Source organism: Microcaecilia unicolor, chromosome 2 (genome assembly GCF_901765095.1).
Source record: "Microcaecilia unicolor chromosome 2, aMicUni1.1, whole genome shotgun sequence".
Taxonomy (NCBI): domain Eukaryota; kingdom Metazoa; phylum Chordata; class Amphibia; order Gymnophiona; family Siphonopidae; genus Microcaecilia; species Microcaecilia unicolor.
Genome location: NC_044032.1, coordinates 376,721,524 through 376,736,865, shown reverse-complemented (window position 1 = coordinate 376,736,865; position 15,342 = coordinate 376,721,524). Strand labels below are relative to the sequence as shown.

The 15,342-nt window shown below is 42.1% G+C and overlaps 1 protein-coding gene across 2 annotated transcripts in view; it reads left to right on the top strand.

The window, feature by feature from the left end:
• The window catches only part of TECRL (trans-2,3-enoyl-CoA reductase like), a 229,729-nt gene that overhangs the window by 115,207 nt on the left and 99,180 nt on the right, over positions 1–15,342 (top strand). For both annotated transcript variants that reach the window (XM_030192476.1, XM_030192475.1), the window contains exon 6: positions 4,385–4,490. In XM_030192476.1, the coding sequence (XP_030048336.1) occupies positions 4,385–4,490 (106 nt within the window). The remainder of the gene's footprint in view (positions 1–4,384; positions 4,491–15,342) is intronic.

The window sequence follows — 15,342 nt, the reverse complement described above, 5'->3', positions numbered from 1 at the left end:
ATGCATACTTCCTACCCACCCCCATCCTCCCACCCTGTCAGACTGTCATAGCAATGCTTGAATGTTCTCACTTATATACACTGTCAGCTAGCACATTTGCTTATTTCCGATCTGACGAAGAAGGGCAACCTTCGAAAGCTAATCAAGAAATGTATTAAGTTATGTCCAATAAAAAAGGTATCATCTTATTTTCTTTTCCATGTTTTATTTTGTTTGATTTCTATTGATAACCAAATCTATGCTGAAAACCCACCTTTTCACTGCTGCTTTTTAGCTCCCATTAATTCCCTCACCCGTAACTGTCTTGTCTGTCTGTATTTTTTAGATTGTAAGCTCTTTTGAGCAGGGACTGTCTCTTTGTATTAGGTGTTCAGCGCTGCGTGCGTCTGGTAGTGCTATACAAATGCTAATAATAATAAGGCCAACACACAATCCTTTCACCACAAAACACTATAGACAAACGTTTGCAAAAACATACTCAGAACCTTATCATACCTTAACAGTGCTAACTCCCAGGCGTTGAAGAGCAACAACTTTATGCATGAGAAGGCAGCACTATAAATATTAGATCATACTCTAAAAACCTAATATACCACCTAGTGAAAAACACACAAAACAAACACAACTGCAACAAGGTCTCTACACAGGCACTACATGCTAGCAGAATACCACACTTTAGTCACCCATGCAAAACACAGACAGACCCTCAACAAACAAGAAACAAGGGACCACACATCTGTAAAGAGTTATGAAGGCAAGACACTGAACTGGAAACCTCAGGAAGTCTGCACACAGCAATAATAGAGAATTAGAAACAAATGCAAAACATCAGAGTAATACATTTCCAAAAGCGGACATATTTGAATTAATAAATTCAGAATAAAATACTTTTTCTACCTTTGTTGTAAGAGCATTTTATTTTTCTATTCACGGTGGTCCCAAAGTCTCTTTTTTGCTTTTTTGTTTATCTCCTGTCTTTGCAGGGTCTCCTATTTGATACTTCTTCTCTCTCTGTGTTCAATATCTATCTTCCCTCTGTGTCCCTTTCTTTCCTGTCTAGCATCTCCCCTCTATGTCCCTGTCCCTTCTTATGTCCCGTTCAGCATCTGCCTTCTCAATGTCCATATTCTCCCCTATATTTAGCATCTCTTCTCTGTCCCTCTCTTGTTATGTTATGTTATCAAAGTCTTATAACCCGCCAAATCTCCCAAAGGAATTCAAGGTGATGTAACAAAAGAATTAAACTGAAACATAAATCAGAATGTAACAAAAAACAATTATACATTATTTAAAAAAAATAAAATATATGTATCAATTATTTAAATTAGAAAAAATATGGTTTTAAGGCTTTCCAAAATGCAAAATGATTTATTATAGAATGTAACTGTACTGGTAAACCATTCCACAGATGAGTAGTAGAAAACAAGAAAGAGTTAGAGAATAATGCTTTAAAGCAAATAAATTTTACAGATGAAAGTGTCAAAAGCAAGAAATGACATAATCTCGATGAAGTAAAGGTTTTTAAGATCTTAAAACCATCCAAAAAATCTGCAGAACAGGTACCATATAAAAAATTTAAAACAAGACCTAATACTTTGAAGTGAATTCTAGCTCAAACTGGTAACCAATGTAACTTGGCCAACAGAGGAGAAACACTCTCAAATTATGACCAACAAAAAATCTGTACAGTACAGTAACAAGGACATGTTTCGCGCAGAACTGCCAAAAGATGTCCATCATACTAGGCCCACCAAAGGACGGCGGGTCTGTAAGAGGGACGTTCTTCGGCAGTTCTGTGAGAAACACGTCCTTGTTACTGTACTTTACACTTATGAATGTTCCTTATATTTCCTGTACCTGGATGTCCGCAACTACATACACTGTACTTGCAGAACATGCAGCTATGGGAAATATAAGGAACATACATATTTTATTGTGTATATATGAAGAGGTTCGCACACTTGATAATGATCTATATAAGGAAGGTTCTGCACGTATGAACACGAACTCATCCAAATAAGGCCCCGCACGCGTGATGACAGTCCATGCGTCATGGTCGTTCACGTGCCAACCCATCATATATGGGGCAGGACATCCACGTGCTGACTCGTCCATACATGGAACTGTGCAGATAAGGACATCCATCATGCGTGGGCGTCCATATAAGGCGATGCACGCTTTCCAACGGTTATTCCCTGACAAACATGTTTACGGCGAGAGCCCAATTTCAGCAATGCTGAAAGCTTGTACCTGGTGTACAATTGCCTCAAACACCAGCGCTTGTTTACTCTTTCCAAAAAATACTAGGACTAGGAGGCACACAATGAAGCTACAAAGTAGTAAATTCAGTGGCGTACCAAGGGGGGGGGGGGCGGTGGGGGCGGTCCGCCCCGGGTGCACGCCCCTGGGGGGGGGGTGCCACGGCACGTGCCTGTGGGCTCTGACTTCGCTAACTTTGCTCGTTCGCTGCAGTTCCCTCTGCCCCGGAACAGGTTACTTCCTGTTCCGGGGCAAAGGGAGCTGAAGCGAACGAGCGAAGTTAGCGAAGTTGGAGCCCACAGGCGCGCGCCGTGGCACCCCCCCCAGTGGCATGCACCCGGGGGGGTGTCATTTCACCTGGAGGGGGAGGTGTCATTTCGCAGGCAGGGGGGGCGCTGCACCCAGGGGGTGCATCGGCGATCCGCCCCGGGTGCCATCCAGGCTAGGAACGCCACTGAGTAAATTTAAAACAAATCTGAGAAAATAGTAATTAAACTCTGGAATTTGTTACCAGAAAATGTAGTAAAAGCCGTTAACTTAGCAGGGCTTAAAAAGGTTTGGATAGCTTCTTAAAGGAAAAATCCATAGATCATTATTAAAATGGACTTGGGGAAAATACACTGCATATTTCTAGACAAAGCAGCATAAAATGTATTGTACAGCTTTAGGATCTTGCCAGGTACTTGTTACTTGGATTGGCCACTGTTGGAAACAGGATTCTGTTCTTGATGGACCTTCGGTCTGTCCTAGTATGGCAATACTTATGTAGTGATAAGAAGTGACAAAACAAGGGAATGAAAAGTTGGTTGATCAAAGTAACGTTGAAAGGTGGAATAGAAGCTCTGGTGTAACACAGCATAACATAAATGAGACAAATGGAGGTGATCATTAAAAACGGTAAATCCATATACTTTGTGCTGAAATCTTTTCTTCCTGCTATGATGGATAACTTGAATGGTCCTAGCTATTTATGAGAAGCTGGATTTCTATAGATGTCTGCCATCCAGAGGCTAAAGATATGATGAGTGAATCAACCCTTTATTTTGCTTCGAAAAGCTGAGAGATAATTAAGGGGTTATGTTATTAAACTACACTGAAATCTGGGTTTAACACGTTCTAATATGGAGTTTCCTGCATGCTGAACCCAGATTTAACGTGGCACAATTTAAGGCAGCTTAAAATATTTTTTCAGGTTGTGCACTAATGTTTGCACTAGCAAGCTCTACCTGTAAAAAATAATTTAAAAAACCTATTTAATGTGCAATTAGTGTGCAGAAAACAGGAAAATACCACAAAACTCTTTAATGCATTTCCTAGTAGGCCGTTTTCCTGCTCTAAATACACATTGAGGTCCTAATTTGGTTTTGTAAAAGGTCTCCTAAATCATGTAGTTATAGAAGTCGAGTGGTACTGCAAAAGAACAGCAGGCAATAATTGAAATGCTTTTTATCTTCCTGAGCACTGTCATTCTTTCACTAAGGGGTCCTTAAACTATGCTGCGGTAAAAGGGGCCCTGTGCTAGTGACGTTGACCGTTTTTGCCACGCACAAGGGCCCCTTTTACCACAGCGGGTGAAAATTGGAAAAATTGAAATGGACATGTGGTAAGTTTGCACTTGCCAAGTGGTCATTTCAGAAGCAGCACTTACCTCCACCCACTGAGGTGTCTGTAAGGACTCCCGCACTAACCTGGCATTAACCAGGCAGTGCATGGCACTACTTGGTTACTGCCAGGTAACCCTCTGCGGTAATATTTTTCCATAATTACCGGTAGCACCAGGAATGGAGCACACTGGGGGCAGAGCTACCGCCAGTACTCTCTTTGGACTGGCAATAGTTTCGGATTGGCACGTGGCAAGCGCATTGTTGCTCGCCAGCCCTTTAGTATAAGGGCCCCTTAGTTATCACCAAAAGTTTCCAAGTTCATTCTTTCCTCTTCATCAGTAGGGAACACAATTTGCAATTTGCCTTTTAAAAGCTGAACAGTGGAATAATGTGTTCCTCAGACCTTGTATATATCAGAGTGTGTAGAATGCCGTGTGATAACATTTTCAGCTTTGGTAACATGAGTAGGAAAGTTAATGAGGCTTTTAAAGTAGTGTTTTCCCTTTCCATTGCTTTTTCAGCTTGGCCTGTTTCTGCCACTGCTTACACTATGCCAAATGTCTTCTGGAAACGCTCTTTGTGCACAAATTGTCTGGAGGGCACACACCTTTGAAAAATATGCTAAAGGTGAGCTCTCATTTCATCTTTATGTTCCATACAAAGTTAGTCTTCATGCTAGAGTTTTGCCTTTGGGTTGAAAGTAGTCCAAATAATATATTAAATGAGCACACTTTGAAGTCTCTGATCATTTGTTTTTGCCAAAGGGTGTCTATGGACACTCAAATATATACATTTTTTGAAGTTTTTTTTGTACATTTTGGATACCATTTGAGTAAATACAATCAAACATAGCAGGGTATATATTTTAATAAAAAGGAAGGTTATGGGCTACTTTTTTGACCCAAAACATAAAAACATAAAGTCTTCAGAGAATTTAGACCGAGACTCACACTTGCTTCTTCTCTCTCTTTCAGAAACCCACATACATGCTCTCTCTGTCCCAACTCTATGAGAAAGATATACACACTCACTGATTCTCGCTCTGAGAGATATACACTCTGGACTAGATTCTATAAATGCTTCCAAAATTCAGCACTGAAAAATTTAAGTGCTGAATTATTCTATAAAGGATTCTATAAAGGATTTATGTGCTAAGCACATAAATGATGCCTAATTTTAGGAGTCTATTCTGAAACAATGAATATACATTTCCTCTGCAATGCCCCCTGAAGCACCCCTGTCCATGCACCCTTGAAATTACACGCTATAGGAGTTGTACAAACAGGGTTATAGAATAAAGTGTGCGTGTAACTTCCAATTATGGCCAATTAACACCAATAATTGGTTATTAGCAGTCAATTATTGGTGCCGATTGGCTCATTACTCAACTAAGTTGCATATGCAAATCAGCAATGCGTGCTGATTTGCATACATAATTTTAGTCATCACATATATTATCTGGGGAGTCTGTCTGTCTGTCTCTCTTTGAGGAGTAGAGAGAAGATCACTCTCTGAGAACATACTTTCTGATTTTCCATCAATAAAGCTCAGGGACAGTCATTGAAGGTAGTAGGCATTAACCTAGAGATTCTTTGCTTTTTTCCTTGTTAAATTAATGCAGAATTCTCAAAAACTGGAATTGGAAAATTTTTGAATGTGTTCATCTTACTGCTAAAAAAAAAAAGAAAAGAAAAAAAATGTAGTATGTAAAAAAATTCAGTTTGCAATATCAATACTTTTTTGAACCTCCTAAAACATGTCCAAATCATGCACTCTTAAAATTTATGCATCTTACAATCACTTGTAAAATTAATAATTACACATATGGAATTTACACATGCAAATGCCATTATTTCTAGCTGTAGATGTTGCAGAAGGTCTGTCTACAGTAGTATATATAGCATATACACAACTTTATGTCTGAAAACACAATACATTGGTTGCCAACACACTATGATAATAATTTTATAAGTGAGTTGGCCATGAAGAACAATGCTTAAACATGCTCAAGTGGATGCTTGTAATATTATCCTGGTGTATATACATAAATATATTTGCTAAGAAAACATGGGGATATTCAGCCAGCTGGGGATATTCAGCCAGCTGTGGGCAGCAAATTTGTTGTCCTTCGTCAGCATTAAACACAGATATTCAATACTGGGTGATTTCTGGTGACCGGCATTGAATATCTGGGTTATTTTGGATGCTAAAACGTTAGGGGTCCTTTCACTAAGATGTGTTGAAAAATGGCCTGCGCTGTTGTAGGCTCATGAGCATCCCAATAAAACTAACATGTGGTCATGAGTTCAATTCATAGGTATTCTTACCCTTTTGTACCTCCTATTGGCTGCTATAGCCCAAATTATAGGACATAGTTCATGGGGTGGTGGAACCAGTGTACAAGTTCAAGGTCTTAGTATTTTCCTTTCTCATGTATTTAATTACATATCTATATACAATGCTTCCCAATAGTCTGGCTAGAGATCAGATGCACAACATTGAATTATACTATCTTCAGGAGAGATATTGAAAATAGAAAACAGATCCAAAGTTTTAGGGATTCTGTTAGACTCCAATTTGTCAACAGAATATCAGACTAATGAGCTAACCAAAAAAAATAATAATAATAAAAAAATATATATGTAATTGTACATACTCCTTCTACTTGCCCCCTTGTGATCTAGACATATTGCTGACAAACTGCATATCAAAACATTTCAAAAAATGAGTTTGAAAAAAACAATTTGACTGTCTGGCAAGAAAAACATCCAAATATGGCTTTGTGATACTTTTTGGTTTGAAAATGAGTCCCAAAGCCTTTAGAATCTCATCCACGGCTATTAGATGTGCCTGTTTTTTTTTTTTTAATATTATTATAATGATTAATTGGTCTTTTTGAACTCTAGGATCCTGAAGCATAAGATCATATAGGCATATTCCACCTGTTCAAAAGCTGATGGAGACATGGGAGAAGAGAAAAGAATGAAAATACGTGAAAACCCCCCCCTAACAACACATAAAAGCACATTCTTCTGACTGGGGTCCATTCTATTATGCGCTGGTCTGCATCTATGCAACTCCCTGTTTTTCTCTGCAGATATTAGGGGATTATAAGCTATATGAGACATCTTTATATGACTCAACAATGATGAAGCTCTTAGGAAAAATGGTGGGCAACCAATCAGTGACTTAGAAAACAGATTATAATTTCTGGATTTTATCCACAGTCAACTGCCCTTAGGACATGAGGTCCCACAATTGTCTCTTTTGAGGAGTAGAGGTTTTTTTTTGTTACATTTGTACCCCGCACTTTCCCTCTCATGGCAGGCTCAATGCAGCTTACATATTGTATACAGGCACTTATTTGTACCTGGGACAATGGAGGGTTAAGTGACTTGCCCAGAGTCACAAGGAGCTGCCTGTGCCTGAAGTGGGAATCAAACTCAGTTCCTCAGGACCAAAGTCCACCACCCTAACCACTAGGCCACTCCTCCACTTTCAACACTATGAAAAAGCCCCTTAGTCTCTGACATCTGTTGAAGGTTTTGTCATCATGGTTTGCTGATACCATCTATCACAGAACCCAGGATGGTAAGCTCTTGGGCTGCAGCAGACAAGTCCTCTGGGGAGGCGCAGAGCAGAGGCGAACCAGGCACTGAATACACACAGGATACCAGACATGGCAAATAGACAGCACACTCAAGACAAGCAATAAGCATCACCAGAAAAGGGAGATAGACCACTCAGGCGGTCCTCACGGCCGAACCGGAACCCACTTGTACAGAATCCAAGCATACAGGCCTCACGGCCGAACTGGAACTGAATCATACCAGAGGGAAGGGAAAAGAAACAGAATGGAATCTCTTGAGCAAGTACTACTCAAGCAGTGTACACACTGCACTAAACAGAACCACAAACAAGGGGTCAAAAGACCCTACACACAGGTACAAAGAAACTGAAGGGGAAAAGACAACCCCACTTAGACTCACATGGAGGAAACCACAAGCAAAAGATAAGAAAACCTCACAGGACCGGGGTTAGAACCTTAGCTATAAATGAAAGGTCCTAACCAAGTCAAACAGGCATCACACAGAAAGGTAGCACAAGGCTGGGCTAGTAGTCCCAGCTAAACAGAAGAACCACCCACTCAAGCACAAACAGAACCAAACAGGGAGGACACTCAGGGCTGTGCTAGATCCACAGCTATAAACGAATAATCCTAACCAAGTCAAACAGAAATCACACAGAGAGGCAGCTCAAGGCTGAGCTAGTAGTCACAGCAAACAGAAGAACAACCCACTCAAACTTAATCAAACAGAGAAGATGCCAGGACTGTGCTAGAAGACAGCTAAATGGAAGAATGGCCCACTCGTGCCACACAGAGAGACCACTCAAGGCTGCGCTAGTAGTCATAGCTAAACGAAAAAGCAATCCATTCAAACACAACCAGAAACCTCACAAAGAGAACTCGAACAGAAAGCACACAGGAAAAACTCAAGACAAGGCCACACAGAGGAACACTCATGGCTATGCCATACAGAACTCAAGGATAAGGGAAGCCACTCATGAGGGAACACTCTAAGCTGTACCATAAAGCACTCAGGGAAAAGAGAAGCCACTCAAAGGAATACTCAAGGGCGTGCCACAAGGCACTCGAGGAAAAAAGGGAAGCCACTCATAGGAATACACTAGGTTGTGCAACACAGCACTCAAGAGAAAAGGGAAGCCACTCATAAAAATACACAAGGCTGGCCACGCAGCACTCAAGGGTAGTGACGATCCTAGGTCAGCTGTCACCCGGGGCGGATCACCGATGTGCACTCCCCCAGGTGCAGCATGACACCCCCCCCCCCGGGTGCATTCTTGACTGCTGGGAGCAGCTGCACGGCTCTCAGCTCCGCTGGCTCCCTGCTCCCTCTGACCCGGAACAGGAAGTAACCTGTTCCAGGGCAGAGAGAGAAGGGAACCAGCGGAGCCAACAGGCACGTAGCTGCTCTCTGCACCCCTCCAGCGGCGTGCACCCAGGGTGGACTACCCCCACCGCCCCGCCCTTGGTACACCGCTGCTCAAGGGTAAAGGGGAGCCAGCTATAAGAATACATTCTAGGCTATACCATACAGCACTCAGGGAAAAGGGAAGCCACTCATAGGAATACACAAGGCTGGCCACGCAGCACTCAAGGGTAAAGGGGAAGCCGCTTATAGGAATATACAAGGCTATGCCACAGAGTTAAATAACAAACACTAGAGACAAAGGGAAAAGCAAGAAAACAGGGAAAGCTGCCTTTACATACACAAATAAGGAGGAATGAACACAAAAATCAGGAGACAGACACAGCAGACAAAGAGTTAAAGCAGGCTAACGGGAAGGACTACTTCTAAAACACATCAGGAAGAAGCAGGGTTTACACTGCAGTCAAAGGTTTAAAGCAAACAAAGGGAAAACAATGTTCCTACCAGAACTCAGCCAGGAAGGGAAAGGAAAGACAGGCAGAGACAGAGCACACCCAGCTGTAATCAAGGAAAACAGCTAGGCTGTGGAAGCAAAGTAATCAAGGAAAGCAGCTGGGCTGGCAACAACCAGCTCTCTGAACAGTGAAAGGTAACACGGGAAACCACACAAGGAAACAGAACAAGTTTAATCTGGAGAGCCTAGACAACAAGAAAAGAATCTATTCTGGTTCAAAGCAGAACCACACACAGAAAAACAGAACAGGCCTTTGCTTGGAAGCAAAGTTAACAAGCTAGTAATCCATACAGGTTTAAAGCAGAACAACACACACAGAGAAACAGAAGAGGGCTTTGTTTGAGAGCAAACCTTAACAGGGAAGTAATCCATACAGATTCAAACCAAAACCACTCACACAGGGCTCAGGGCTGTGCCCAAAGGCACAGCATAACAAGAAGACCAGTTCCCTCTGAATCACACAACAGTACAACAAGAACAAGGAAAATAGACCTGTTGCAAAGGCAACGCAGGAAAGCTCCCTGGGTCCTTATAAAGGAGTAGGCTGATGATGTCACAAGTAGGAAATGAAGCAGAAGCAGGGAGACCAAAGCCAGGCTTGGCTTCAGGGACAGCAAAGCAAGGCTTGGCTAACAGGAAGAAGAAGAAGAACAACAACAACAGGAAAAAAGGCAGACTGGAGAGGTCACAGAGCTAGATACAGAGAAACAGTAGGTCTGGACATAAGGGCACAGCCACAGCTGTGACACTACCAAGTATGCACCAGTTGTGTGGCTGCATATCTAGCTCCAAGTACCCTAAGACAACGATGGCCACAGGAACCAAATGATCTTCTACAAATTCTCCTGACACCCATCCACTGAAGGCATCTTGATCCTTTTATTCTCAATGTATATAGATACTAAGGCAGTTTAAACACAGCTTTACTATCCCAAGGACCATCCCAACTCACTGACTTCTTGTTCTGTCTGCAGCCTTGTGGTTGTAACCCATTAAAATGCAAGAAAGAGCTGGTCCCTTTTTTCACAAGTTGTTTACAGAATTAATAGAAATAATAGTTTCTGCTGTGGCATTAGTGCAAAGCAAGTCTCTCTCTCTCTCTCTCTCTATGTATATATATAGATAGCTAGATAGAGAGAGAGAGAGAGAGAGAGAGAGAGAGAGAGAGAGAGAGAGAGCACACTTCTATCCACAATGAATATTCATGACAGAGATCTGCATGCATTGCCTCCACTACATGCAAATCTCTCATGAATATTAATATTAAAGAACAATCTAAAAAAATAGTTAATATGGTGGTGAATATATATAATATATAGAGAGTATAGCTATTAGAAAATTTGTTACCCAGTAAAGAATTTTATGAATATTAATTGGGGATATCCTGAAAATCTGACTGGCTGGGGTGCCTCCAGGACCAGGTTTAGGAACCACTGAGCTGTTCTATATGTGAGTGCCTAAGTGCTTTAGTACATAACTGCAAAGGAGGAGTGCATGTGGGTGGGGAATGGGCAGGTCACACACATAGGTGCCAAACTTATAGAAAACTGCAAGTTGCGTGCCTAGGTGCCAGCATTTAGGTGATAACTTTTACACCTGTCTTTTACTTGATTTAAGTGTTGGCACCTAAGGTTAGGCGCCCAAACACTCACTTACATTCTATTCTATAACAGAATCCGGGACAGAGAAGCTGTTATAGAATACTTCCTTAGCACACAGATTTTGGATGTCTAACTTTGGCACCCTTTATACAATTATCCCCATTCCAGTCATTTAAGGCTAAAACAACATGAAACCAGTAACATTTCCCATGTTATTTCAAAAGAATATACATCTCTAGTTTATACCAATATATGTAAGCACTATCCCCCCATTATTCAGTGCTATTTAACAGGACAGGAATGGCTCCTGACTGATTAAATAGCACTTAATTGGCTTTCTGCGAATATTCAGCAGGATATAGCTGTTCATCTAATGCTGAATAATTGCGGTAAGATACGGCCTCCAAAACTGAACACAATACTCCAGGTGGGGCCTCACCAATGACTTATACAGGGGCATCAACACCTCCTTTCTTCTGCTGGTCACACCTCTCTCTATACAGCCTAGCAACCTTCTAGCTATGGTCACCGCCTTGTCACACTGTTTTGTCACCTTTAGATCCTCAGATACTATCACCCCAAGATCCCTCTCCCCGTCTGTACATATCAGACTCTTACCGCCTAACACATACATCTCCCGTGGATTTCTACTCCCTAAGTGCATCACTTTGCATTTCTTCACATTGAATTTTAATTGCCAAACCTTAGACCATTCTTCTAGCTTCTGCAGATCCCTTTTCATGTTTTCCACTCCCTCCTGGGTGTTCACTCTGTTACAAATCTTAGCATCATCCGCAAAAAGGCACACTTTACATTCTAACCCTTCGGCATTGTCACTCACAAATATATTGAACAGAATCGGCCCCAGCACCGATCCCTGAGGCACTCCACTACTCACCTTTCCCTCATCTGAGCGAATTCCATTAACTACCACCCTCTAGCGTCTGTCCGTCAACCAGTTCCTAATCCAGTTCACCACGTCGGGTCCTATCTTCAGCCTGTCAAGTTTATTCAAGAGCCTCCTGTGGGGAACCGTGTCAAAAGCTTTGCTGTAATCTAATTAGATTACATCTATAGCACGTCCATGATTCAGTTCTCCAGTCACCCAGTCAAAGAATTCAATGAGATTCGTTTGACACAATTTACCTTTGGTAAAACCATGTTGTCTCGGATCTTGTAACTTATTGGCTTCCTGGAAATTCACTATCCTTTCCTTCAGCATCGCTTCCATTACTTTTCCAATAACTAAAGTGAGGCTTACCGGCCTGTAGTTTCCAGTTTCTTCCCTATCACCATTTTTGTGAAGAGGGACCACATGCGCTGTTCTCCAACCCACGGAACCTCTCCCGTCTCCAAGGATTTATTAAACAAATCTTTAAGAGGATCTACCAGAACCTCTCTGAGCTCCCTCAATATCCTGGGGTGGATCCCGTCCGGTCCCATAGCTTTGTCCACCTTTAGATTTTCAAATTGTTCATACACACTCTCTTCCATGAACGGTGCTATATCCACTCCATTCTCATATGTACTTTTGCCAGTCAATTGTGATCCTTCTCCAGGATTTTCTTCTGTGAAAACAGAACAAAGTATCTATTTAGCATATTTGCTTTTTCTTCATCATTATCTACATAGCGGTTCGCAGCATCTTTCAGTCTCACAATTTCCTTTTTAGTATTCCTCCTTTCACTAATATACGTGAAGAAATTTTTGTCACCCCTCCATACATTTCTAGCCATTTGTTCTTCCGCTTGCGCTTTTGCCATACGTATCTCTCTCTTGGCTTCTTTCAGTTTCATCCAGTATTCCTCTCCTTGTTCCTCTTCTTGAGTTTTTCTGTATTTCACGAACACCAACTCTTTAGCCTTTATTTTCTCAGCCAATTGCTTGGAGAACCATATCGGTTTCCTTTTTCTCTTGCTTTTATTTATTCTCCTTACATAAAGGTTTGTGGCCATATTTATAGCTTCTTTCAGCCTGGACCACTGTCCTTCCACTTCTCGTACGTCCTCCCAGCCCATCAGCTCCTTCCTCAGGTATTCCCCCATTTTACTAAAGTCAGCATGCTTGAAATCCAGGACTTTGAGTTTTGAGTGGCCGCCCTCCACTTCAGCTGTCATATCAAACCAGACTGATGGTCACTGCTGCCCAGGTGGGCACCCACTCGGACATTTGACACACTATCCCCATTTGTGAGCACCAGATCCAGTGTCGCTCCCTGCCTCGTGGGTTCTGTCACCATTTGTCTGAGCAGAGCACTTTGAAAAGCATCCACGATCTCTCTACTTCTTTCCGATTCCGCAGATGGTACCTTCCAATCTACATCCGGCAGATTGAAATATCCCAGCAACAGCACTTCTCTCTTCTTTCCCAACTTTTGAATATCTGCAATTAGATCTTTATCTAGTTCCTCCAATTGTGTCAGAGGTCTGTAGACAACACCCATGTGGACAGAGTTTCTATCATCTCTTTTTAAGGTGATCCATATCGCTTCTTTCTTTCTTTCCCCAGGTCCCTGTCATTTCAGTCGCTGTGATATCATTTCTCACATACAGAGCTACTCCTCCACCTTTATGACCATCTCTATCCTTCCTAAATAGATTATAGCCTGGTATGTTTGCATCCCATTCATGGGAAACATTGAGCCATGTTTCCATGATTGCAACAATGTCTAAGTCTGCCTCCAACATCAGGGCTTGAAGGTCATGAACTTTATTGCTTAAACTGTGAGCATTTGTGGTCATCGCTTTCCATCTATATTTCAGTGGAATTTTTATCATCTGTTTAGTTTCTTGTTTAGTCTCACTTCTTGCTGTGTTGGTAAGAAGTGATTTGCTAAGATTGTTGTTTTCATTGCTTTCTTTTCTACTAACACATCTTGTCTTTAGCTTTAGCAGGGGGTGATCACTTGAAGTGAACTGCCTCCATATGCCACACCCACCTTCTAGTTTAAATGCCTAGAAATATATTGTCTGAATTTCTCCCCAAGGATTTTTATTCCTGCCACAGTGAGATGCAGCCCATCGTTACAGTATAGTCTTTTGTTTTTCCATGTATTGCCCCATCCTCCTATGTACCTAAACCCTTCTTGGTGACACCACAAAGAGATGAATGCCCGCATCATGTGGTGATTTCTCAGACCATAACCCTTTGCCATATGGATGCATTGAAGTGTTAGACATTCATATTATGCCTTTGTAAAATTGGGATTTGGGTGTCCATGCAATATGGACATCTAAATGCCAGTTTTCAGACATCTAAAGCAAAAATAGAGCTACTAAAATAACCATTTCACAGTGTGATCACATACACCAGCCCTGTTATGTTGCACCTAGATGTTAGCCAAAAGACACAAAAATTTTAGAATACCATAATTTATGCACATATTTGAGCACTCTGCCCATGGTCTACCCAAACTCTGCCCATGCACATGCCCATAGGCAAAGTATACACTACAGAATGTCACAGGGACAAAGTTTGCTTCCATCATCACTCTGCCCATGCAAACTCCACATAAATAGTTCCATCATTGCAGAGATTGGTTGGGGTTGGGATGGAGATGGGGGCAAAACTTTGTCCTTGTGTCATTCGTATACACCATTAAAGGGGGATCCATCAAGTGGCATTAAAGCCTTAACATGTGTTATTTGGCCTACATTCAGGCTCATTTTCAAAAGAGAAGGACGCCCATCTTTTGACACAAATCGGAAGATGGGCATCCTTTTCCCAGGGTCATCCAAATCGGTACAATTGAAAGTGGATTTTGGGCATCCCCAACTGCTTTCCGTCGCAGGGATGGCCAAAGTTCAAGGGGGCGTATCAGAGGCATAGTGAAGGCGGGACTTGGGCGTGCCTAACACATGGACATCCTCGATCCATAATGGAAAAATAAAGGGCGTCCCTGATAAGCATGGATGACTTTACCTGGTCCAGACCACCTACGATCCCCTGGGCCCCGAGAACCTTCCCCCCTGGACTACCAATGAGATAAAGTAGCCCTTTGGGGTGTGGTGGGATGGCTGACCTTGTTATGGGGGTTAAGGCAGGGGGGCATATACTTGAGGGGACCCTGCACTATTGGCCCGGGATCATTGGGCCGTGGTTTTATCGCCTGATGCTCCCGGGTGTGAGAATAATGCTGCTTGTGAGCTGGCTGACAAGCAGCATTATTCTCCTGACCAGGGATTCAGCAACCTGTGGCACCAGGATCCTGCATGTTGCTGAATCCCATGGGGCATCAAGGTGTGGTAAAAGGTGATCTTTTACTGCACCTTGATGAATTTCCTCTAAACACTTTTTGGTTACTTGGTATTATTTTATGCGTGTAAGTAGTCATGCACATACATGACTAGTATACCACCATTTATGTGTGTTCCTGCTGCCTAAAGCTAGGTGGCTCATTATGCAATTACCCT